At 43.2% G+C, this 23,665-nt stretch overlaps 2 protein-coding genes across 8 annotated transcripts in view; both read right to left on the reverse strand.

The window, feature by feature from the left end:
• Positions 1–7,152, reverse strand: part of abcc8 (ATP binding cassette subfamily C member 8) — a 104,565-nt gene extending 97,413 nt beyond the window's left edge. For 4 of the 6 annotated variants that reach the window (XM_033038992.1, XM_033038997.1, XM_033038993.1 and 1 more), the window contains exons 1-3: positions 6,960–7,151; positions 1,580–1,742; positions 1,348–1,489 (exon numbers count right to left, since the gene is read on the reverse strand). In XM_033038992.1, coding sequence (XP_032894883.1) covers positions 1,348–1,489; positions 1,580–1,742; positions 6,960–6,980 — 326 coding nt within the window. In that variant the 5' untranslated portion in view covers positions 6,981–7,151. Of the gene's footprint in view, positions 1–1,347; positions 1,490–1,579; positions 1,743–6,959 lie in introns of all 6 variants that reach the window. The other 2 variants (XM_033038996.1, XM_033038995.1) reach the window with 1 other exon arrangement.
• Positions 7,153–10,426: 3,274 nt separating this feature from the next.
• Positions 10,427–23,665, reverse strand: part of ush1c (USH1 protein network component harmonin) — a 110,419-nt gene continuing 97,180 nt past the window's right edge. For both annotated transcript variants that reach the window (XM_033039000.1, XM_033038999.1), the window contains 3 exons: positions 15,440–15,549; positions 12,372–12,427; positions 10,427–11,229 (listed from right to left, as the gene is read on the reverse strand). In XM_033039000.1, coding sequence (XP_032894891.1) covers positions 11,217–11,229; positions 12,372–12,427; positions 15,440–15,549 — 179 coding nt within the window. In that variant the 3' untranslated portion in view covers positions 10,427–11,216. The remainder of the gene's footprint in view (positions 11,230–12,371; positions 12,428–15,439; positions 15,550–23,665) is intronic.

The raw sequence follows: 23,665 nt of genomic DNA on the forward strand, positions 1-23,665 counted from the left end.
CAGTTTCTTATACCTCAAGATTCAGGGACAGTTTTTTCCCGCCAGCTGTTATCAAGCAACTGAACCACCCTCTCACCAACTACAGAGCAATCCTGATCTCCCATCTAATTCATAGGAGACCATCAGACTATCTTTAATCGGACTTTACTAGAATTTAGCTTGCACTAAACATCATTCCCTTTAACCTGTATCAATACTGTGGGCAGCTTGATTGTAATCGTACATAGTCTTTCCGCTAACTGGGCAGCACGCAACAACAAAGTTTTTCATTGTACCTCGGTGCACGTGACAATGATAAACTAAACTAAATAAATGAAACTATCTGTCCTCTAGAGATGCTGTCTGACCTGCTGAGTTACTCCAGCACTTTGTGCTTTTTTTTTGTAAACCAACATCTGCAGTTCCTTGTGCCTACATGCCACCAATTTAGATATCTCCTGTGGATTTATTAATTATATTGTTGACATTTTCATCCAAATTATTAATGTAATATTACAAACAGCAAGGGTTCTATTGTCCATCACGGTACTTTGGACATGGTGTCCATTCACTAACACAATCCTCCATCATCACATTCCCCTTCCTTCAAGCCAGTATCGGAAATATCGCCCATCCATGTTCACTAGAGATGCTGCCCAACCTATTGAGTTACTCCGGCACGCTGTGTTTTTTTTATCCAATTGATCAATTTACTGACACAAGGCTGGTATCGTGGTTTGAACATGAAGTGCTGGAGTGACAACCGGTCAGGTAGCATCTCTGGAGGACGTGACCGATTTGCCATGGACCCAGGTGTTCCCACCTTTAAGACCAGTTTAAACGTCGGAAACAAAGTTAAACATAAACTTGAACAAACGACACATTAGCTTGAAACGTAGGCTTCCTGTCATTACAAAACTTTCCATTTGAAATAATCTTCCAGGGTATCTAAAAAAACACCCATCATTGGCCATTTGAAAGGATTCAAAGCCGGCGTGTCCTATTGGTATTCTGAACTTTTATTTGCTATTCAATATATAATTCAAAAGCAAGACGTCAGTGTTTGTGACCGGGTCTATTTTAAGGTCGATACAGAGGAACGTTTTTTTTTTAAACATCATGCGTTAAACTAGAAGCGGGTTCTTGTACTTCAATTCTGTTCTGGGATCGGAGATTATATCCCCCTCAACTCATAACTACCTCCTCCACACCTTGCCCACCCCCCTCCCCCCTCCCCCTCTCTCCGTCTCTGTGGCCAGAGTGAACAATTGAGAGAGGCGAAGCGGCCCACTACATACAAAGCTAGCTCGGCAACCACAGTAAAAATAGCCCCCGGGACGATGTGGCTTAACACATGGACTGGCTTACCCATCCGAGACGATTCCCTCGGCTATCTCGCACACCAGGACGAACAGGAGGATGAAGGTGAGAATCCATCGCAGGTTGTGACCAGGAAAGTGTAGCCATGTACTGTGGTGGATATGGACCTTGGAACTCTGACTTCCCCAACCTTGAAATCCAAAACATTGAGTTCAGAAGTGTGCACAAGTAACTCTGTCTCCTATAGAAGAACCCAGAGCACCTTGAGGTCTTTGCTTACCGATGAACAGAATGGGGAAGGTGATGAAGAGCAGAAAGACGTGTGGGACAACGTTTAAGGCATCTACGAAGCACCCGTTGTTGAGAACTCCGCTGTCCACGTTGTAGGCGGCTGTGTCGTTGTCGTTGCCACAAAAGGACAAAGACATGGTGATAATGGGACCCTGGTCAAAGAAAAGTGGGGTGAGAGGTGGGGGGAGGAAGGTGGGAGGGAGGGAGGAGAGGAAGAAAGAAGGGAGGAGAGGAAGAAAGAAGGGAGGAGGTTTAGCACATTTTTTTCCAGAGAAGCATTGCCTGAAGGATCGGGGGAGGGCACAAAAAATAAATAAAGCGAGCGCTGGAGGAGTGTTGAGCTGCAAGGACTGTCAATGAGTCGTCAGCCTCGCCGCCCGGCCAGCTCACAGATCTATTTCTCTCATTACATCAGTACTCGGCGCTGTTAAAACGAGAGTACGGTCCCAGTGTTAAAGACTGCGGCAGCGGCTCATTTCTGTAACCGTAAGCATAATCTACCCGCCGCTCACACACTTGACTAACACACACACACACCCGCCGCTCACACACTTGGCACACACACACACATACCCGCCGCTCACACACTTGGCACACACACACAAACACACACATACCCGCCGCTCACACACTTGACTAACTAACACACACACAGCGAGTCTGTAAAAAACAAACCACACCCGAATACCTGACATCCCCCACATTTTCACAAATAGTGTTCCAAGTTAAAACTGATAACTTTAGCGCGTAGTGCCCACACCGGCCAACATGTCCCACACCGGCCAACATGTCCCAGCTTCGTGCATTTTTTGTACCATATTAAAAATACAGCATGGAAACAGGCCCTTCGGCCCAACTCGTCGACGCTGGCCAACATGCCCTATCTACTCTAGTCCCACCTGCCTGCGGTTGGCCCATATCCCTCTCAACCTGTCCTGTCCATGTACCTGTCCAAGTCTTTTACATGCTGTTCATAAGTCATAGGAGCATTTAATAGGAATCTGAGGGGTAACTTTTTATGTATGGATGTATGGAAAAAGCTGCCAGAGGAGGTAGTTAAGGCAGGGACTATCCCAACATTTAAGAAGCCGTTAGACAGGTACATGGATATGACAGTTTGGAGGGATATGGACCAAATGCTGGCAGGTGAGACGAGTGTAGCTGGGACATGTTGGCCGGTGTGGGCAAGTTGGGCCAAAGGGCCTCTTTCCACACTGTATCACTCTATGACTCTATGAGCAGAGTGAAGCCATTTGGCCCATCTAGTCTACTTCGCCATTTAATCTCGGTTGATTTATTTTTCCTCTCAACCCCATTCTTCTATCTTCTCCGTTTGATAACCTTACTAATAAAGAGCCTGTCAATTTCAGCTTTAAAAATCCTCAATGATTTGGCCTCCACAGCTGTTTATGGCAATTAAGTCCATAGATTCACCAATTACTCAATAAATTCCTCCTCATCTCCTTTCTGGGGTCAATGTATAAAACCCAATTAACCTACAAACCCGCACGCCTTTAGAATGTGGGAGGAAACCGGAGCACCTGGAGAAAACCCACGTGGTCACAGAGAGAACGTGCAAAGTCCGTACAGACAGCACCCGAGGTCAGGATCAAACCGTTGTCTCTGGCGCTGTGAGGCAGCAACTCTACCGCTGTGCCACCATGCTGGAGTACCCACTGTGCTGCAAAGTTGTTGAATGTGGACACACGGGTGTGGGTGGGGGGGGGGGGGGGGGGGGGGTGAAGGGTTATGTCAACTACCCTGGGTGAAAGTAGAAGTGGAAGCTGGTGAGGTATTGCTGACGTAGTGGGGAGAGCTTCAATGGAGCATTATTTGTCACATGTGCAACTGCATTGCAAAATTATTTTTTGCATATTTCCACATGGGGGCGCCGCCAAGTCCGGTCCATCTGCATGCTTGGTCTATTGGAGCGGCTCCCGATACAGGTGAGTTCCAGGCTCCAGTAAAATCCTGATTAAAGATAGTCCAAGGGTCTCCAATGAGTTAGATGGGAGGTCAGGACTGCACTCTAGATGGTGATAGGATGGTTCAATTGCCTGATAACAGCTGGGTAGAAACTGTCCCTCTGATGACAGAATGGTGGAGAGGTTGAGAGAGCTAGTTCTGAGGGAGAACAAGGCGGCACAGCATGTCGAGATGCTGCCGCACTGCTCCAGGGACCCAGGTTCGATCCTGACCGCGGGTGCTGTCTGTGTGGAGTTTGCACGTTCTTCCTGTGACCACATGGGGTTCCTCTGGGTGCTCCGGTTTCCTCCCACATCCCAGAGACATCAGGTTTGTAGTTTAAACAGCCTGTGTAAAATTCCCTCTGGTGTGTCGGGAGTAGATGCGAAAGTGGGATAACATTGAATCAGTGTGAATGGGTGAATGTTGGCCGCTGAAAGGGCTGCTTCCATGCTGTTTCTCTAAACTAATCTGCACTAAACATATGAGACATAATGTTAGGCCCTTACAAAATGCCACCAAAGTGTGACTTGTAGATCTGAAAAAGAAATAGGCTTGAGGAACCTTCTAGAGTAAAGGTAAAGGATTGAAATGAGAAGACTGCTAATTCCTTCAAGTTTATTTAAATTATACATTTCAACAGCATATTCTATTTAATTCACATTTATATATCAACTGCTCTTTGAGTTGAAACTCACCTTCTAGTACATCCTGCAACAAACAATTTAATGACTCATTTTTGGAAGTTTCCTGGAAATGTCACCACATCACTTTTGCATGAAGTTATCATTATATTCTAGGTATATAATCTTCTTTGTTTTTTTTCTGCAGCATGAGAATAACTGTCTCTTTATGCATTACTAACCTGTTGTTTTGAATAATAAATAGCCATGCCTTTTATATGCAATACTGTTTTATTCTATTTTATTCAAATAATGTGCGTGTGCAACAGGACAATTGCACAGAATGCTGCTGAAGCTTAAAGCAAGGAAATAACTAATATAGTAAATTGGTAAATTTAATATTGCCTAGTGCCAAATTTATTATTAAAAGCTTCAACAAGGGAGATCTTAAAACATGAACATACAGTTCTGCCCCCCCCCCCCCCTTTACGGGGAAACGTGTGGAGGTTTTGGAGAAATGTTGAGGAGGTTTACCAGAATGCTGTCTGTGTTAAAGGGGTTCATCTACAGCAGGGGTTCCCAACCATTTTCATCCCATTTACCCCTGACAACTTTAATAGCACATAACAATGTTATTTTACTTATTTATGAACAAATAATGATGAACAGATACCGGTATACAGTCAGTCAATGAGAAAAAATATGACAAATCCAGAATCAACAAATTTACTCCCAGGAGGTAAATTTACCACAGGTTGGGAACCCTTGTTCTACACCGAGATTTTGGATAAACTTGGATTGTTTTCGCTGGAACGTTGGAGGTTGAGGGGAGACTTCATAGAGGTATATAACATTATGCGAGGTATAGATTGGGTAGACAGTCATAACCTTTTTCCCAGGATAGAAATGTCCAACATTTCTTGGATGAGAACATACAGGGCAAGATTAGCAAGTTTGCTGATGATACAAAATTGAGTGGTTTTGCAGATAGTGAAGATGGTTGTGAAAGATTGCAGCAGGATCTGGATCGATTGGCCAGGTGGGCGGAGGAATGGTTGATGGAATTTAATACAGAGAAGTGTGAGGTGTTGAATTTTGGGATGTCGAAAAAAGGGTAGGACCTACACAGTAAATGGTAGGCTTCTGGGTAGTGTTGCAGAGCAGAGGGATCTAGGAGTACAGGTGCATGGTTCCTTGAAGGTCGAGTCGCAGGTAGATAAGGTGGTCATAAAGGCTTTTAGCACTTTGGCCTTCATCAGTCAGAGTATTGAGTATAGGAGTTGGGAGGTCATGTTGCAGTTGTATAAGAAGTTGGTGAGACCACATTTAGAATATTGTGTTCAGTTCTGGGCACCTTGTTATAGGAAAGATATTGTCAAGCTTGAAAGGGTTCAGTAAAGATTTATGAGGATGTTGCCAGGACTAGAGGGTGGGAGCTATATGGAGAGGTTGAGTAGGCTGGGTCTCTATTTGATGGAGTGCAGGAGGTTGAGGGGGATCTTATAGAGGTGTACAAAATCATGAGAGGAATAGATCGGGTAGATGCACAGAATCTCTTGCCCAGAGTAGGGCAATCGAGGACCAGAGGACATAGGTTCAAGGTGAAGGGGAAAAGATTTAATAGGAATCTGAGGGGAAACTTTTTCATACAAAGTGTGATGAGTGTATGGAACAAGCTGCCAGAGGAGTTAGATAGGGCTGGGACTATCCCATGTTTAAGAAACAGTTAGACAGATACATGGATAGGATAGGTTTGTAGGGCTATGAACCAAGCACAGGTAAGTGGGACGAGTGTAGCTGGGACATTTTTGGCCGGTGTGGGCAAGTTGGGCCGAAAGGCCTGTTTCCACACTGTGTCACTCTATGACTCTTCTGACATTGTCAGCGTTTATACATTCATTAGTGTTATATCTGGTAGTGTTCGCAAACCAACCTCATACCAAGAACCCTTATTACTCATGTAGCCCCTGGGGTGATATCCCTTCCCTTGATGGAGGGGCATCTGCCCCCCCCCCCCCAAAGTCCCACTGGAAAGGTGTCTAGACAGTGGTCCCCTCAACCGCCAGCATTTGTGACAAAACAAACCAAGTTTGTCCAACCTCCCCGTATAACTTATACCCTCTATGTCCCTCTCGCCTTAAAGCGATGCTCTTTAGCCGTTAATATTTCCACCTTGGATTGGAGGGGGTGGGGTGGTTTGGAGGAGGGGGATTCTGAAATGTTATTTATGTTCCACAAGGGTCTGCAGTTGCAAATGAGGTATTTGAATAGCTCTTGGTTTCATCCTAGCTTTGACCTTTCATCATTCCACTTGCGACATCCTCGTCTCCGGACCTCCCCCTCCGTTTCTCTCATTGGCTCCAATATCTCGGTCACCACCCTAGTGTTGCTCGAAAACGTCATTTGGAGATTATTTTTTTTAAGCAGCTCAGTTTGAATTGGCTCACACCCCGCCACCTATAGAGCTTTTTAAAATAAATTCAATTTAAAGTAGACATCTCTGCAAAAAGACGGCAGACACAATCACGATGAAAAACAGTGTGAAGATTCCCGTCGCATGGTGGGGGGTGACTGCATGTGTGTGGATGCAGCTATCTGCAGCCAGTCTGCAGTTCCTGGAATGAGAGACTCTCTCCTGAGCGAGTGCGTGCAGACAATGCAAGGTGTTTCTGGACCGGCAATGTGCGGGAAGGCAGCGCATACCAGAGGACATCACAAAGCATTCTTCCACACTGCAATCTACTCTGTAATTCAGATTTGCAACAACATAAAAAACCTTACCGCGTTATGCCTGGGCATCATTTCCTGGTTAACGAAGGGATTATTAGCTTTTAAATACAAAGCCAAGAAGCGTTGCAAGAGATGAGCAGTGTAGATCCAAGCTGGTGAAATCTTGCCACCGTGTGTGCCCTACTTTGGCCGGGACTCAAACACCATTTATCCTCCCAAAGGCAGGTCGGCAGCGACTATCCTCCATCCCCATTGCATCCTTGCACCGTGTCGCCATCGCACTGACTACACGGGTTGGGGACCACAGGGAGTCTCTCGGTGGCAGAGTCACGGGGAAGTCATTGACTCGGAAATGTTCTCTGCAGTGTACCAGCCCGCGGGAAGTCTCTGTTTTGGTGCAGGCCAGGGAGCCGCATGTTGGTTACAGTTTAATCTGAGCAATAGGATGTTGGGGACAATGAGCGGGTGAGCCGTGCAACGCTCTCTCTTAGTAACTCGCAGAATGTATCACTGACAAGGCAGCGGCGTTCAAACCACTGAGAGACGGCTGAGAGACTGCTGTCACGCTTGTTTACCGAATGTGAGCTCCTCTGGCTTCAGGTGAAAAACCGCCCGTCTGCATTTGCGAGGAATTTGGAATTAATTACCAGATCCAGGTCTCGGAAATGCTAAAAACACACGCAGCTCTTAACCCGAGTTCACAGTCAGCGACACAAAGCGGATCAGGCAGCGTCTCTGGAGGACGCGGATAGGCGACGTTTCGCGACGGGACTCATCATCAGGCTGAGTTCAGGTCAGGTGAAAAATCGCCCTTGTGCCTTTGGGACGATTTTGGAGCCTGTCACCAACCCCAGGTCTCGGAAATGCTCAAACTTCTATCTATATCCCCCATATATGCTGCCTGACCACACAGAATTAGTTTAGTTTATCACGCGTACCGAGGTACGATGAAAAGCGCTGTGTTGCACGCTATCCAGTCAGCGAAAAACAAACTATACAATTGATTACTATATGGTTGTCCACAGTTTATAGATACAGGATAAGGGGAATAATGTTTAGTGCAAGATAACGTCCAATTAAAGATTGTTCTAAGGCCTCCAATGAGGTAGATGGGAGATCAGGACCGCTTTTTAATTGTAGATAGGATGGTTCAGTTGCCTGATAACAGCTGGGAAGAAACTGTCCCTGAATCTGGAGGTATGTGTTTTTACAAATATGCTCCCTAAATTTCCCTAACTTGGGATAAAAGACTCTGTGCATTCATCCTACCTATTCTTCCCATAATTCTATGCACCTTTATAAGATCACTTCTCAGCCTCATACGCTCCAAGGTAAAAATATCTAGCGTGCTCAACTTCTCCCTATAGTTCAAGCCTTTAAGTCCTAGCAACATTCTTGTAAATCTTCGCTGCACGCTTTACAATTTCACAACATCTTTCTTATGGCAGGGTGACCAAAAATGAACACTCCAGGTGTTACCTCCCCAACATCTTGTATGTTTGTAACATAACGTCCCAATTTATGTACTCAGTTCCCTGACTGATGAAGGCTAATGTGTCAAAAGCCTTCTTCACCACCTATCTACCCGAGATGCCACTTTCAGAGAACTATGCATTTGTCCTCCTTGATCCCTCTGCTCTACAACACTACCCATGTACCTACTGTTCACTGTAAAGTTCCTGCCCTGATTTAAGTTCCAAAAACCAGCACCTCACTTATCTGAATTAAACTCCATTTGCCAATCTTCAGCCCACTTGCCCAATAGATTCCGTTGTAATTCTTGATAAATATGTAAGGATTAACTGTAACATAATTCTCAATGGGCATCTTCCAGTTATTAAACACTTTCAGGACATTTTTTGCTCTTAACAATAAATAGTTTAAAAACATTTTAATCAATATCCCATACTATTATTCAAGAACACAAAATATCGCTGCTTATTTTTAGCTTAAGTTTGCGTCAGATCAAGCTTCATTTAGAGAGCCAGAGTTTAGTCGAGAAGCGATATCCGCCACATGTACCTGTCCAAATGTCTTTTTAAAGCTTATTATTGATAGAACATGGAACAGTACAGGAACAGTCCCTTTGGCCCACAATGTCTGTGCCGAACATGAAGCCAAGTTATACTAATCTCCTCTGCCTGCACGTGATTCATATCCCTCCTTTCCCTGATGATGGTGTTCATAACGGCTTTGTGGTCAAAACCATTTCCAGAAGCATTAATTCACCACATATTTAACCTCACATATAATTACATTTTGGCAGTGGCTTCAATAAAGATTTAATTCAAAAGAAATTTTCCAATCAAATGTTTGGACAAATTACAGCTTTAACATTAACAATATAGCACTGAATAAATCAACAATGATTGTAACATTACTAAATGTATTTTGTGAAAAACCTTGAAGATTTGTAGTACATTAGACATTTCAATGAAAGTTTAATAGATATGCATGCATTTAATCATATGCAGATGAATTTACCATCAATTTATCATTATTAAATTATTAAAATCTATCCTCCTGCAATTTGTCATTGAACACAGTCCTGGATTACACATTGTGTAAAGGATTGCTGTATTAACGATTAGCAAATGGTGTAATTACTAAAATATAAATTACTTGATGGATTTTGGAAGTTACAGCGGCTAGAACTAATACATACAGTCCAAATCTCTGAATTCTCATCCCACAATTGAGAGTGTACAGTTTATAAAATCACCCTTAATATTTCAATCTTTGCATGCCCACATGGTACGCTGATATGCCATACTTGAAGCATGGGTTCTCAAGTATAATTGTTTGCTAAATCATCTTCAGTAGCACGGAGGAGTTGCAATCACAGATGATTGCATTTGTGTAAAGTCTCTCAACTCGCTGGACTTCAGTTCTACAAAGCAGCAGCAGGTTATTAATCAGGCTTGCAGATGGTTTTCGGCTTCCACTACTCAACTTTACTTTTCTTACCTGGTATATCGCTTGAGGGTAACTGTTGCCTCGCCAACAGTCTGTCTGTTCTTTCCTTCTTTGTTTTAATTGTATGTGTAAAATGTATGTTTTTAGTGTTCTTTAGCATGTCTTATTTCGGGGTGGGGTGGGGGAAACTTTTTCTAATCTCTTACCTCGACAGAGATGCAATTTTTTTCCATATTGTATCTCCGTCCGCACTGTGGCCTAACATCGAGGAGTTGGCGGCATTTTCTGGTGATCGATTTTGAGAGCTCCACTGCGGTCGCCTGCGGATTTACCATTGCGGAGCTCGTGATCCCTTTGCCAGGGGTCGACCTCGGAGCTCCAACCATGGGTGCTTGCGGACTTAACATCATGGAGCCCGTGGTCTCTGGACAGAGACCGACTTTGGGAACTCTTAAGCCGCGGGAGTTTCAAACGCCGCGATGCAGGAGTTTCGATCGCCACGACTCGGGAGCTTCGACAATAAAAGACCTTTGAACCCTTTGAAAACCAGATATCCCATCTTTTTTCACTCAACATCTCAGTCGATTAACAAGTTTAGTTCTTGTTTAGTTCAGACAAACAGCATGGCAACAGTCTCTTCACCCCACCAAGTCCACGCCAACCATCAATCACCCGTTCACTCCAGTTCTATGTTATCCCATTTTAGCTTCCATTCCCGGCAGATTAGGGTCAATATGTTTTATTTTTACAGAGGCCAATTAACCTACAAACCCATACGTCTTTGGGATGTGGGAGGAAACCCACACGGTCACAGAGAAAAGGTGCAAACTCCACATGGACAGCATCTGAGGTCAGGATTGAACTCAGGTTGTTGGCACTGTGAGGCAACAGCTTTACCAGCTGCACCACTGTGCCGTCCTGATAATTGTACAAGTTCACTCTCATCAAAGAAGCACAGATGCGGAGCTACTTTATGACATTATTGTATGGCGTTAAAACAGGTTCATGAGATCCAATGCATTTCTGTGTTAATATAATAGTTATTTGAGCCCTTTTGCGTATTAAAACAGAGGTTCCATTGAAGAACATGACAAAAGTTGTTCCAACCATATAGTCTTCCATTCTTTGTTAAACCTACTGACATGATTTCTAACAGAAGTTAATTTGACACAGCACATGTAATTCCATAATAATGTTACTATATAGTCCCATTAATTCCATGTAGCAAATACTACATGTATTGATATTTACTTTGACTTGTAATTATTACCATTATAATGAATTCAGATTAATTAAGCATTTTTTTCACCAATACTATTTTTGCACATTAAAGGACTTTATGATTTGATTCTTGGAGAAGAAGTCTTCATGATATCACATGTCGCTCTTTTATCAGAAGAATGTCCTATAAAAAAGGAATATTCAATGAATTTTTTTTTTTTTCCATTTTGAGATACTAATAATATACTCAAAATGTTTAAGCTTTCTTAGATCTCTGGTTAAAGACTCCAATGAGTTTTGTTTTAGGAAAATGGGAATTTAATATATTATCAGGTCTCCTGCAAAGATGTTTTTGTTTCATGACTACATTTTTAGTTTTTTTCTTCACTGTCTCTGGGTCCATCTAATATCTGTTATCAGGCTTTGGAACGGTCTTTCCATAAGCTGGGGTACTGTTCAATTCACCTCAACTGCAATGCGGACATTGAATTTTGTCTTTGGAACTGTTGTACTACAAATGTTGAAAACTATATTCTGCATTCTGTATCTTCCCCTTTGTTCTTATTGTACTTGAGATTATCTAATAGATTGTATTTATGCATTGTATTATCTAATGTGTTTGTTTAGCATGCAAAACAAAGCTTTTCATTGCACGTGGCAATAATAAACCTAAAGTATTCGACAATCATGGACTGAACGCTATATGTTGTTCAATGAAACATAATTTCATATCAACAAGATGCCTCTTATATTTCCACGAAATCTTGGTTAGATGAAGAACTAGAAATAGCATTAATGAAGGAAGGATATAGAGATTAGGTACAAAGTTATTAATGAGGCACAAGGAAATAATGGAGGAAACATCCTTGGTTGTATGCACTAATTGTGTTCATTAATGTCAGCGATCGATCATACTCATCTCTGAATAATCTGATCTATTAAAGCCTTGTGTGGGAAAGTACAGAGATGAGTCTACGTTAGATCAATATAAAGTTCTCCTCCAGTATTAATGTCCAATTAAAGTATAAACTTACTAGTCAGCAAATTTGTTTTAAGGATAAAACATTTTACTCAGAAACACTTGCAAAGTTATTTGTTGTTGTTTTTTTCAGACAAATTATTTTAAATGTGAATCAAGAGTCAAGAGAGTAGTGTTTTATTTGTCATATGTCCCAAAACGAAACAATGACATTCTTATTTGCAGCAAGACTATCTCAGTGAATTTTTCAGCCATGTCTGAATGAATAAACTACAACTTCAATTAGAAATATTGGAGTGAAGAAAAATTAAATCCCCCCCAACTTACAAACACTCATTTAAACTTACACTTCATCCTCATAATCCTTTGGTGGAGACACTGCGATAACCAAATCTATCCAGTCCTGTAACAGAGATATCATAGTACTGTTATTGCAGGTACAGCAATTCAATGGATTCAATGATACTTTATTGATACATATACCTAGGTACAGTGAAGTGCTTTGTTTTTATATACAACCCTGTAAAATCATACAGCAGACCTCACCCAGGTAATATACAAGAGTTGCCACGATTTGGCGCTGCCAAAGTTACAAAAGTTCAACGAACAGTCCTCTCTACTGCCTGCTGCGGCACATTGCAGCAGGCACCCCCTGCTGGCTACACCTTTGTTCTGGGCATCCCCCCTGCCGGGTCCCCCTTCATTCTCGGCATCCCCCCTGTCGGGTCCCCCTTTGTTCTCGGAGCCCCCCCCCCCCATCGTCTAATAGGTGAGAATCAACAGTGAAGTGAGAATTGTGGAGAAAAAATAGAAATAATAGAAAAAAATAATCATTTGTAGATGGTGGAATGAGAAGTAATTGCTTTTCTTACGGCCTTTCCTTCACTCCTTCCTTAGGAGGAAAGGGCATTATAAAAACAGACACTTCTATTATTATTTCTCACATCACTGGGGATGGTGACCTTTACGAATCAAGTTTTACCCTGCTTCTAAAGAAAAAGATATGAATAACATCCTTGTAATGTGAAATCTGCCCTCTCCACAGATAAACATTTATTGGCTGCTTAATGACAATTAAAATTTAAAAAATTGAATAATTTGAAAATCTTGAATTCGATAAAATATACATCACTCAGAAAAGGTTTCACCATCTGTTATTTTTGTTTCCTCTGTGACGTTATATTCCGGTTAATGAAGGAAAACAGAAATTAATATTTTATTTGCAGTCACGGGGGAACAAGAGGAAGAAGTTGAACTTCATTGCCTTCAATCACTGAGGAATGTGGAATCCATGTTAACTTTTATGTGATTGTGTGTCTTGTTGCTTTTCACTTAGTATGGCTGTATAGCAACTCAAATTTCACTGGACCTTAATTGGTACATGGTGACAATAAACTGACCTTTAAACCTTGATAAATAATCCTTAGAACAATATCGTGTCCTATTGACAATGAGGACAAACAGGAATATGGATATTTTCAAAGTGGTCATTGTCTGTAATCACTCTCTAAACACTATTAACCTTAAAAAGGAATGCATATTCAGAACACCACCAATGGAACAGGTGGTCTATGGCCAGTATCGATGAGAATAGATAGAATATGGAAGAGTGAGTGGGGCAGGCAGAATAAACAGGATGGAAGGACTGTAAATCATCAGATTGACACAGAAACATGCCGTAACAAAAAAGATGGTGACACAGTAGCTCAGCTGGTAGAGCTGCTGCCTCTCAGCACCAGAGACCCAGGTTCGATCCTGACCTCGGGAGCTGTCTGTGTGGAGTTTGCACATTCTCTTTCTGACCATGTAGGCTCCCTCCGGGTGCTCCGGTTTCCACCCACCTCCCAAAGACGTGCAGGTTTGTTGGTTAATTGGACTCTGTAAATCACCCCTAGTGTGTAGGATGTGAAAATGGGATAACATCGAACTAGTGTGGACGGGTGATCGATGATCAGCGTGGACGCGGTGGGCTGAAGGGTCTGTTTCCATGCTTTAACTTTCAAGCAATCAATCTTAATAAAAAGAGTGAGATAGAACATAACATTCACAGTGATAGAAATGTAGAGAATGTTAGAAACACGGAACTGCAGATCCTGGTTAACAAACAAAAGGACATAAAGTTCTGGAGAAACACAGTGGGTCAGGTTAAACGGTAGAAATAGACAAAACGTCACCTATCCAAGTTCTCCAGAGATGCTGGCTGGCCCGCTGAGTTACTCCAGCACTGTGGCTTTTTGGAGAAGCACAGTAAATTGGACAGTAACTTCCTGCTTTCTTTATTTACCTGCCCCCTTGTGGATTCTGGATGTAACGTTCAATTTATTAGGACATAGAACATAGAACAGTACAACACAGGGTACGGGCCCTTAGGCCCACAATGTTTGCATGGAACATGATGCTAAGATCTCATCTGCCTGTGCATGATCCATATCTCTCTATTCCATGCACTTTGTGTGCCTATCTAAAAGCCTCTTGAACACCACAGTCACATCTGCCTCCACCACCACCCCTGGCAATGCAGTCCAGGCCCCAGCACTCTCTTGTAATAAACTTGCCCACACATTTCCATTAAACATTTCCCCTCTCACCTTACAGCTATGCACTCTAGTGTTGGACATTTCCACCCTGGGGAAAAGGTTCTGACTGTCTAGCCTCTCACTGGCTCTCATAACATCATACCCAGCATGTTGCCGGGGGTGGTGATGGAGGAAGATACGATAGCGGCATTTAAGTGGCTTTTAGATAGGCACATGGAAGTGCAGGGAATGGAGGGATATGGATCACGTGCAGGCAGAGGAGATTGGTTTGTCTTGGCATCATGTTCGGCACGGACATGGGCCACAGTTTAAGAATAAGGAGTAAGCCATTTAGAATGGAGACGAGGAAACACTTTTTCTCACAGAGAGTGGTGAGCCTGTGGAATTCTCTGCCTCAGAGGGCGGTGGAGGCAGGCTCCATGGATGCTTTCAAGAGAGAGTTAGATAGGGCTCTTAAAAATAGCAGAGTCAGGGGATAAGGGGGAGAGGGCAGGAACGGGGTACTGTTTGGGGATGATCAGCTAGGGTCACATTGAATGGTGGTGCTGGCTTGAAGGGCCAAATGGCCTACTCCTGCACCTATTGTCTATTGACATTGTGGGCCGAAGAGCCTGTTCCTGTGCTGTCCTGTCAAGCTGGTCCTATTTGCCCACGTTTGGCCCATACCCCTCTAAATCTTTCCTATCCACGTAGTAAACCTAAAATAATTACTGTCAACATAAAGATAAACATCTCTGAATGATGATACTGAAGGGGAAGCTTCTTTGATAGCGATGATACTTTAATACATGTTTGGTTTGATCTATTTTCATCTTTTGCTGAAAATGCCTCTTTGGGCAGGCAATAAATAAACCAACAGGATGGATAACAATACTTACGCCGCCACTGTTCCAAGACTTTGCCAACGTCGTCTGGGCTTCAGGTAGGGTGGCATCTACCAGGATCTTCCCATTGACCGCCATTATTTGATCTCCTTTCACTATTCCGCCTGGAAAAGACAAATTGTAGAAAATAAGTACTGTTGCTTTCAAGGGTCGAAAAAAATAGTTTATGATCCAAGATCTGTATGTGCTGAGAAAAATCACTGTTACTGCCGTTTTTGCTGATGCTTGGGGTCAGAGAATAGAAACAAGGAACTGCAGACGTCAGTTAATACACAATAGGAGACAAGGCGCCAGAGTAATTCAGCGGGTCAGGCAACATCTCTGGAGGGCATTTCGCAGCACAGAGGGGGAGAAGTGAGAGCAGATGTTGCTACACTACACTACAATGTCTGAAGAAGGGTCTCGACCCGAAACGTCACCCATTCCGTCTCTCCAGAGATGCTGCCTGTCCCGCTGAGCTACTCCAGCATTTTGTGTCTACCTACTCTGGAGGACGTTGTCCAGAGATCATATGGCTGGAGTCATAGAGTTATGCAGCGTGGAAACAGGCCCTTCAGCCCAACCCGTCCATGCTGACCAAGATGCCCCATCTAAATTACTCCCACTTACTTGCGTTTGGCCCATATTCCACTAAACCTTATGTCGGAATGAACTGCAGATGCTGGTTTATACCGAAGATAGACACAAAGTGCTGGAGTAACTTGAGTAACTCAGCGGGACTGGCAGCATCTCTGGAGAAATGGAATAGGTGACATTTCGGGACGAGGCCTTCTTCAGAAATTCCAACACAAAACCTCACCTATTCCTTTTTCCCCCAGAGATGCTGCCTGACACTTTGTGCCCTCTAAAATGTTCCTATCTATCATGCTAGTAACATGAAATAAAACATTAGTACTGGGTTTAACAAATACAAATAATCTAATCAAGAAATTAAAAAAATTGGGGAGTGGGGGGTAGGTGGAGAAGATTTTATGGTGATTGGAAAATCAGGGAAAAGTTGCCAAGTTTGCCGCGAGTCTTATCCGAGTTTAATTGAGGAGGGATAGAAGTTCTTTCTTTGTATGCAGGGTCACTTGACTTTATGGTGAAGGTAGACACAAAGTACTGGAGTAACTCAGCAAGTCAGGCAGCACCTCTGGAGATAAAGGACAGGTGATGTTTTAGGTTGGGACCCTTCTTCAGATTGAAAGTATGGGGGATGGGGGATAATGAGGGGGAAAGAACTGGAGATGAAAAAAGACTAGGGCAAATAAGGGCTGGCAACAGATGAACATTTTGACCTCATGGTGCGTTTGTGAGAAGTACTGAAAGGTTCTGAATTGAAACAAAAAAATAAGGAGCTAACACCATACAGGAAATAGCAAGAGAGTACGGTAGAGCCAGGTGGTGGAATCCTTCTGCAAACAGGAAACAATTATTTTCTGCCTCTAAATTACTATTTTATTATTAATAACTATTCATAGTCCTTACAAATCCAGGAACAAGTAGGTTATAATGATTCACTGATACAGGTTTTATTTTATTAAGAAATGTAATCTGCTTAGTGGAATAGCAACCTGAAATTCAGAGAGGATTGAGTGAAGGTTTACCTGCGGCTGGCAGTTCAGAATGTGTTCTACAGTCATGGCAGTGTGTGTTGGATGCATCTCAAAATCATCACCATTGAAATCAATGCTATGGATTTAAAAGGCAGAGCACACTGAAACTGGATACAGCTTACTCAGTACTACAGAAAGGAATGGGTTCTCAGCTGTAGTAAGTGTATTTTTGGTTGTGTAGAAATATGTCAGCAAACTCCCTGGTCTTGTGTGATATCCACATACAAACTATATCTACATAGAGCACTGAATATACCCTTTGGCCAAGTAGCGTATGTGGTGGCACAGTGGTGCAGCAGTAGAGTTGCTGCCTCACAGAGCCAGAGACCAATGTTCGGTCCTCATAAGATCATGTGATAGGAAAGAAATAGGCCATTCGGCCCATTAGGTCCACTCCACCATTTAATCACAAAGTGCTGGAGTAACTCAGTGGGTCTGGCAGCATCTCTGGAGAAAAAGGGTGGGCGAAGTTTCGGGTCGGGACCCTTCTTCAGACTGAAAGAAGGAGGTGGAGGTAATGGCGAAGAGCTGGAGGCAGTGAAAAGACCAAGACCATTCAGGGCCGGCCACAAGTTACCTCAGGCAGGGCAGGGGCTAGTAAGCCCATTGTTGGCTAGGGAAGGTGGCATCCCAATGAAACTCACGCAGACACAGGGAGAACATGCAAACTCCACATGGTGACCATTGGAGGTCAGGATTGAATCTGGGTCACTGGGGCTCTGAGGCAGCAGATCTACTAGCTGCACGCTGTGCCTCTCTGCATACATGTATGGGTACCTGTAGAGTTTAACTCTACAATCTTCAGATGCAGAAAACAAGAGACAAAATCCAAGGACAGAAAACTTAATCTTACCATCAGCTGATTTCTTATAAATGATTCAAAAAGCTAACCAAATGGGCTGTAATTAAAGATTCCCTGAGCCACTTAAGCATAAATTATTCAGCCAGTCAAGCAATACAATCTATATTAAAATATTTTACACCAGACATTAGCAGTTGGTAATTCACTGCTCTGAGCTTGCATATGCAATCTTGATTGATTGAACGATACATCATGGAAATAGACCCTTCGGCCCACTGAGTCCAAGCTGACCATTGGTCATCCCTTTACACTTTTTCTATGTTATCCCACATTCTCATCCACACTCTGCACACTAGCAGCAATTTACAGAAGGCCAATTAACCTACAAACCCACATGGCTTTGTGATGTGGGAGGCAACTGGAGCATCCGGAGGAAACCCAGTTGGTCACAGGGAGGACGTATAAACTCCATACAGACAGCACCCGAGATCAGGATCGAACCTGGGCCCCTGGCACCGTGAGGCACTTTCTGGGAGGAAAGATTTGAGGGAAGAGGGGGTCACCAGAGAGTATTTCATTCATCATATTTAAATAATTGAATTGCTCTCTGCAGCCATGTGTTAGCTTGTTGTGAAATTCATTGAAGATTCATGCTGCTGTTCTTTCTTAGTTGTATAACTTTCTCAGCTATCCATTAATTTCTGAAAAAAGGCAACTGTAATTTAAAAGATTAAGATAAATTTTTGACAGGCAAAGTTAAATGGAGATGAAGCAAGATTCAACAGTGCCTTAACTGAATGTTAGAACAAGGTTGGAGGATTAAATGCCTGCTTGTGTTCAAATATTTATAACAGATGGAAACACAAGAAACTGCTGACGCTGGAATCTTGAGTAAGCACAAAGTGCTGGAGGAACTCAGTGGGTTAGGCAGCATCTCTGGAGGACATGGATCGGTAAAGTTGAAGAAGCCAATGAGTTCTGCAATGGCGCAGGAGGCAGCCCTGATGCAGTCAATAATGTTGATGAAATCAATGCATTTTGCACGAGTGCAGGAGAGACCCCCATTGCAGTCTGTGTCCTGAGATGCTGCCTGACCCATTGAGTTACTCTAACACTTTGTGTTTTATAAAAGATGCTTCACCCGCATTAATTTTTGTACCAAAGTATCCCTTTATACGAGGAGTTTTTCCTCAACTCTTTGTAGTTAAAAGAATTGGGAAATCTATTTAAAATGTATAATTATTGCCTAATTCATGCTCTTTGCATTATACTGATTAATATAATAGTAGAAGCCGTGTCCAACAGAAAGAGATTCGATTACGCAAGATTATTATAACATTTGAAAACATCTCAGGAAGTCTCAATTCTTCTCAAATTCCCTGAGTTCATGCAAGCAGGCACATTGGAAGCTGCAAATATTCAGATATGCAGCGTTCATCTGAAATAGATGCTCTGCAGATGAAATTAGATAGCCTGGCACTCAGAGAACCACGATCGATAGCTGGCAACCACTGGGCAGAATTTGTGCCGCACATGCACTGTCCAGTTGTTCCAAGTAAGGAGCAGAGTGGAAGGGCTTAAAGTGACTACATTAAAACATAGAACAGTAATACACAATCTTGGTATTCAAGGACAAGTTGGGCCAGCGGGTCTGTTCCCAAGCTGTATGACTATTAAACCTTGCGGGGAGTTATAAAAGCAACCATGACACATTTTCATAACTTTTTACAACTTTGGACCACAGGCAGTAGTCCTTTAATGCACACAAATGTCAAACAAGCATTTCTAGTCAACTATGCAGCTTACAATCCAACGGTATTTTTGAGTTTAGTTCATTGTCACTTGTACCGAGGTACAGGGAAAAGCTTTTGTTGTGTGCCAGCCAGGTCAGTGGAATGATTATACATGATTGCAATCGAGCCATCCACAGTGTACAGATATATGATAAAGGGAATGATGTTTAGTGCACGATACACTCCTGTAAAGTCCGATCAAAGATAGTCCGAGAGTCTCCAATGCGGTAGACAATAGTTCAGCACTGCTCTCTAGTTGTTGGTAGGACGGTTCAGTTTTTCTAACCTGAGGCAGCCTGTGTTGCTGTATGCCTGGTCTTTTTGCCTCTTTCCTGTTAGGGCTATCATCAGACCTCAATGAATGACCTCCAGGTTTATCTTCCACTACAGAAACTAGTGCCGCAGTTATTATATATCCATGAATGTCACTCCCTTCATGAACTCAAATTTAAATCATAATTAAAATGCAAGAGCTACAATTTCTCCTGCAGTCATTTCAAAGGAAGCTGAGGCTTTAAAAAAAATGATGGATTTTAACTGCTTCTGACCATTTCATTGTTCTATCTGGGATATATGACAATAAAATACAGTTGACCTATCACTTGCCAATCTTTGTCCTGGTCTCACCTCCTCCAGCTTTCTCCTCCCCCCGCACTACAATCAGTCTGAAGAAGGAACCCAACCCGAAATGTCACCTATACATGTTACCCAAACATGCTGCCTGACCCACTGAGTTACTCGAGCACTTTGTGTCTTTAATTTGGAAACCAGCTTCTGCAGTTCCTTGTGCCTCCGTTTTGTTCTCATTCCATCTTTACTTGCTTATTTTTAGAATTGCATTCATATCTTTTTTCAGCCTGAGCATTTAACTTTTTTAATGATGATTGTTTTTATGTTAAAATAGTCTGGTTATTTTGTGAAAACCCTGTCCTTTCTCTAGATATTAACATAACCTGCTAATGATACAAGATACAAGATACATTTATTTGTCACATGTGCCAGATGGCAGTGAAATGAAATTCCCATACAGCCATACAATAAAAATAATGGACACAACACACTATAGAGTTTGACATAAAACATCCCCACACAGCAGAATCAAAGTTTCCCACTGTGTGGGAAGGCACCAAATGAAAAGCCTTTAGTACCATTTTGTGCCGAAACAAGGAACAGCAGATCTGGTTTATAGAAAAAAAGACACAAAGTGCTGGAGTAACTCAGCGGGTCAAACAGCATCTCTGGAGAACATGGATAGGTGATGTTTCTTGCCGGGACCCTTCTTCAGACTGATTGTGGGGGGGGGGGGGGGGGGTGTGGGAGAAAGCGGGAAGAGAGGAAGGGCAGGACAAAGCCTGGCAGGTGATAGGTTGATGCAGGTGAGGGGAATTTCTATAGACAAAGTTCAAAGATGAAAAGAGCGAAGGTGTGAGACAAAAGGATGGAAGATTTACGAATTGTGAAGCTAGAGGAAGGAATGTAGGTGGAAGGGGAGGGAGAGAGGGTGAAGGACCGGAGTCTCATATTCTGCTTGGGTAGCTTACAAGTAGGACACAAGGGAGGGAGGGGGGAGGGGAATTGGAAAATTGCAAACATTTCATGCCGTGAGCTGAGTATCCTTTATAGGTATCCTTTGAAGGGCGGACATGGTGGCAAAGTGGTAGAGTTGCTGCCTTACAGCGCTTGCAGCGCCAGTGACCCGGGTTCGATCCCGACTCTAGGTGCTGTCTGTACGAGTTTGTATGTTCTCCCCATGACCACTTGGGTTTTCTCCCGAGATCTTCGTTTCCTCCCACACTCCAAAGACGTACAGGTTTGTAGGTTAATTGGCTTAGTATAAGTGTAAATTGTCCCTAGTGTGTGTAGGATAGTGTGGGGATCGCTAGTCGGTACAGGCCCGGTGGGCTGAAGGGCCTTTTTCCGTGCTGTATCTCTAAACTAAACTAAAAGGCAGGGCTGGAGACACTAGATACTTTGGAAGGGATTCGACCCGAAGTGTTTCTGAAGAAGGGTTTCGAGCCGAAACCTTGCCTATTGCCTTCGCTCCATAGATGCTGCCTCACCCGCTGAGTTTCTCCAGCATTTTTGTCTACCTAGATACTTTGGAACTTGCTTTGTTTTAGACCTCATTAGTTTATCGACGAAGAGTGATAAATCTACTATCAGATTTGGGTCTAGTGAGAGATATAATATTCAGAAGCACCGGGAGACGATATTATTTAAGGCAACACCTAATTTTTGAGATGTTACTTTATGCTTTGTGACTTTTTACAAAGCAGTTAATTATACAGTAACGCAACACCTACTATTAATGTCCACTAAATACGCAAAATGAATACAGTTAGACTAGTCTGCCTGACACTTTATACATGCATCATTTCATTATCTGTAACACTATCACTCTCAGCTGTTACTGCGTAAATGAAAGGAATTAGAACCTGATAACGTCGTAGAGTGCCTTGAAAGATGTCTCCAATTCAAGTGTCCAACTTTTCAAATCAATAGCTCAAAAGGCATGTTGGGAGCGTTTCCCTGTCATGCATCGTTGATTGGTGTTTGGGTGGCACAGTGTCCCAGGTTTGATCCTGACCTGGGGTGCTGTCTGTGTGCAGTTTGCACGTTCTCCCTATGACCACATGGGTTTTCTCAGGTTTCCTCCCACATCCCAAAGACCTGCAAGTTTGTAGATTAATTGACCCTCTGTTTAGTGCCCCTGGTATGTAAGGAGTGGATGAGAAAGTGGGATAACAGAGAACTAGTGTGAATGTGTGATCGATGGCCAGTGTGGACAGTGGGCTGAGGGGCCTGTTTCCGTGCTGTTCCTTTGAAATTCAGATCAGTTGAAAAGTCACCCACAACGTTCAAATGCAAACTGTTTTGGCATTGAGAGTTCCAATTTGTTTTTTTAACTCAGTTTAGTGTAGAGATACGGCATATAAAGAGGCCCTTCGGCCCACCACGTGCACACTGACCACTGATCACCCTTCCACATTAGTTCTATGTTATCCCGCTGTCTCCTCCACTCCCTGCAAGTAAGCGTCCGTGATAACAAACCTGTTCGTAAGTTATAGGAGGAGAATTAGGTCATTCAGCCCATCAAGTCTACTCTGACAATTAATCATACATGATCTATCTTTCCCTCTCAACCCCATTCTCCTGCCTTCTCCCATAGCCCCTGACATCCTTACTAATTAATGTTATGCTGCTGTAAGTACGAAATTCATTGTTCTGTGTCGGTACACATGACAATTAAATATCCTGCTTCTGGCATCATGCCTCTGCTTCCCTTGTCTCATTGCCTTTGTGTCCATTGCAGTTGCAGTTGCAGATTTGTAGTGCGAATGGCACTGACTGTCAATTGGGACGAGAGCCGAGGGTTGTTTTGCCAGTGGTCACAGCAGGTAACGTGGAGCCGGCAGCTGGTGTTGCTTTGCTACAACCAAATTAGAGATGAGCAAGGCCGCAAGCACCACCTGTTCCCCTGGCACCGCTGAACACACGACCAGCGGGAGGGAGAGGACTAGCACTCAGCCATTCTGATTGATTGAAAGATACAGTGAGGAAACAGGCCCTGCGGCCCACCGAGTCCACGCCGACCATCCATCGCCCGTTCACACTAGTTCTATGCTATCTCTCTTTCACATCTACTCTGTACACACAAGGGGCAATTTACAGAGGGCCAATTCACCTGCAAACCCACCGATCTTTGCAATGTGATAGGAAACCCACACGGTCGCAGGGAGAACGTGCAAACTCTATACCGACAGTATCTGAGGGCAGGATCGAACCCGGGTCTCTGTTTCTATGGGGCAGCAGCTCTTTATTATGGTTTGTACTGAGTACTGTGTTTACACCAGTTGGGCTGCTGCAAGTAAGCATTTCATTGTTCTGCTTCGGGATATACAACAATAAAGGGCACTTGACTTGACTCTTTCTGACGAAGCAGGAGAGACCGAGAGGTTCTCATCATCAGACTTTCATTCATGCTGGAGAATTTCTTTTGCCTGAACCTTTGCAGGAAATAATCGAT

Source organism: Amblyraja radiata, chromosome 20 (assembly GCF_010909765.2).
Source record: "Amblyraja radiata isolate CabotCenter1 chromosome 20, sAmbRad1.1.pri, whole genome shotgun sequence".
Classification (NCBI taxonomy): Eukaryota; Metazoa; Chordata; class Chondrichthyes; order Rajiformes; family Rajidae; genus Amblyraja; species Amblyraja radiata.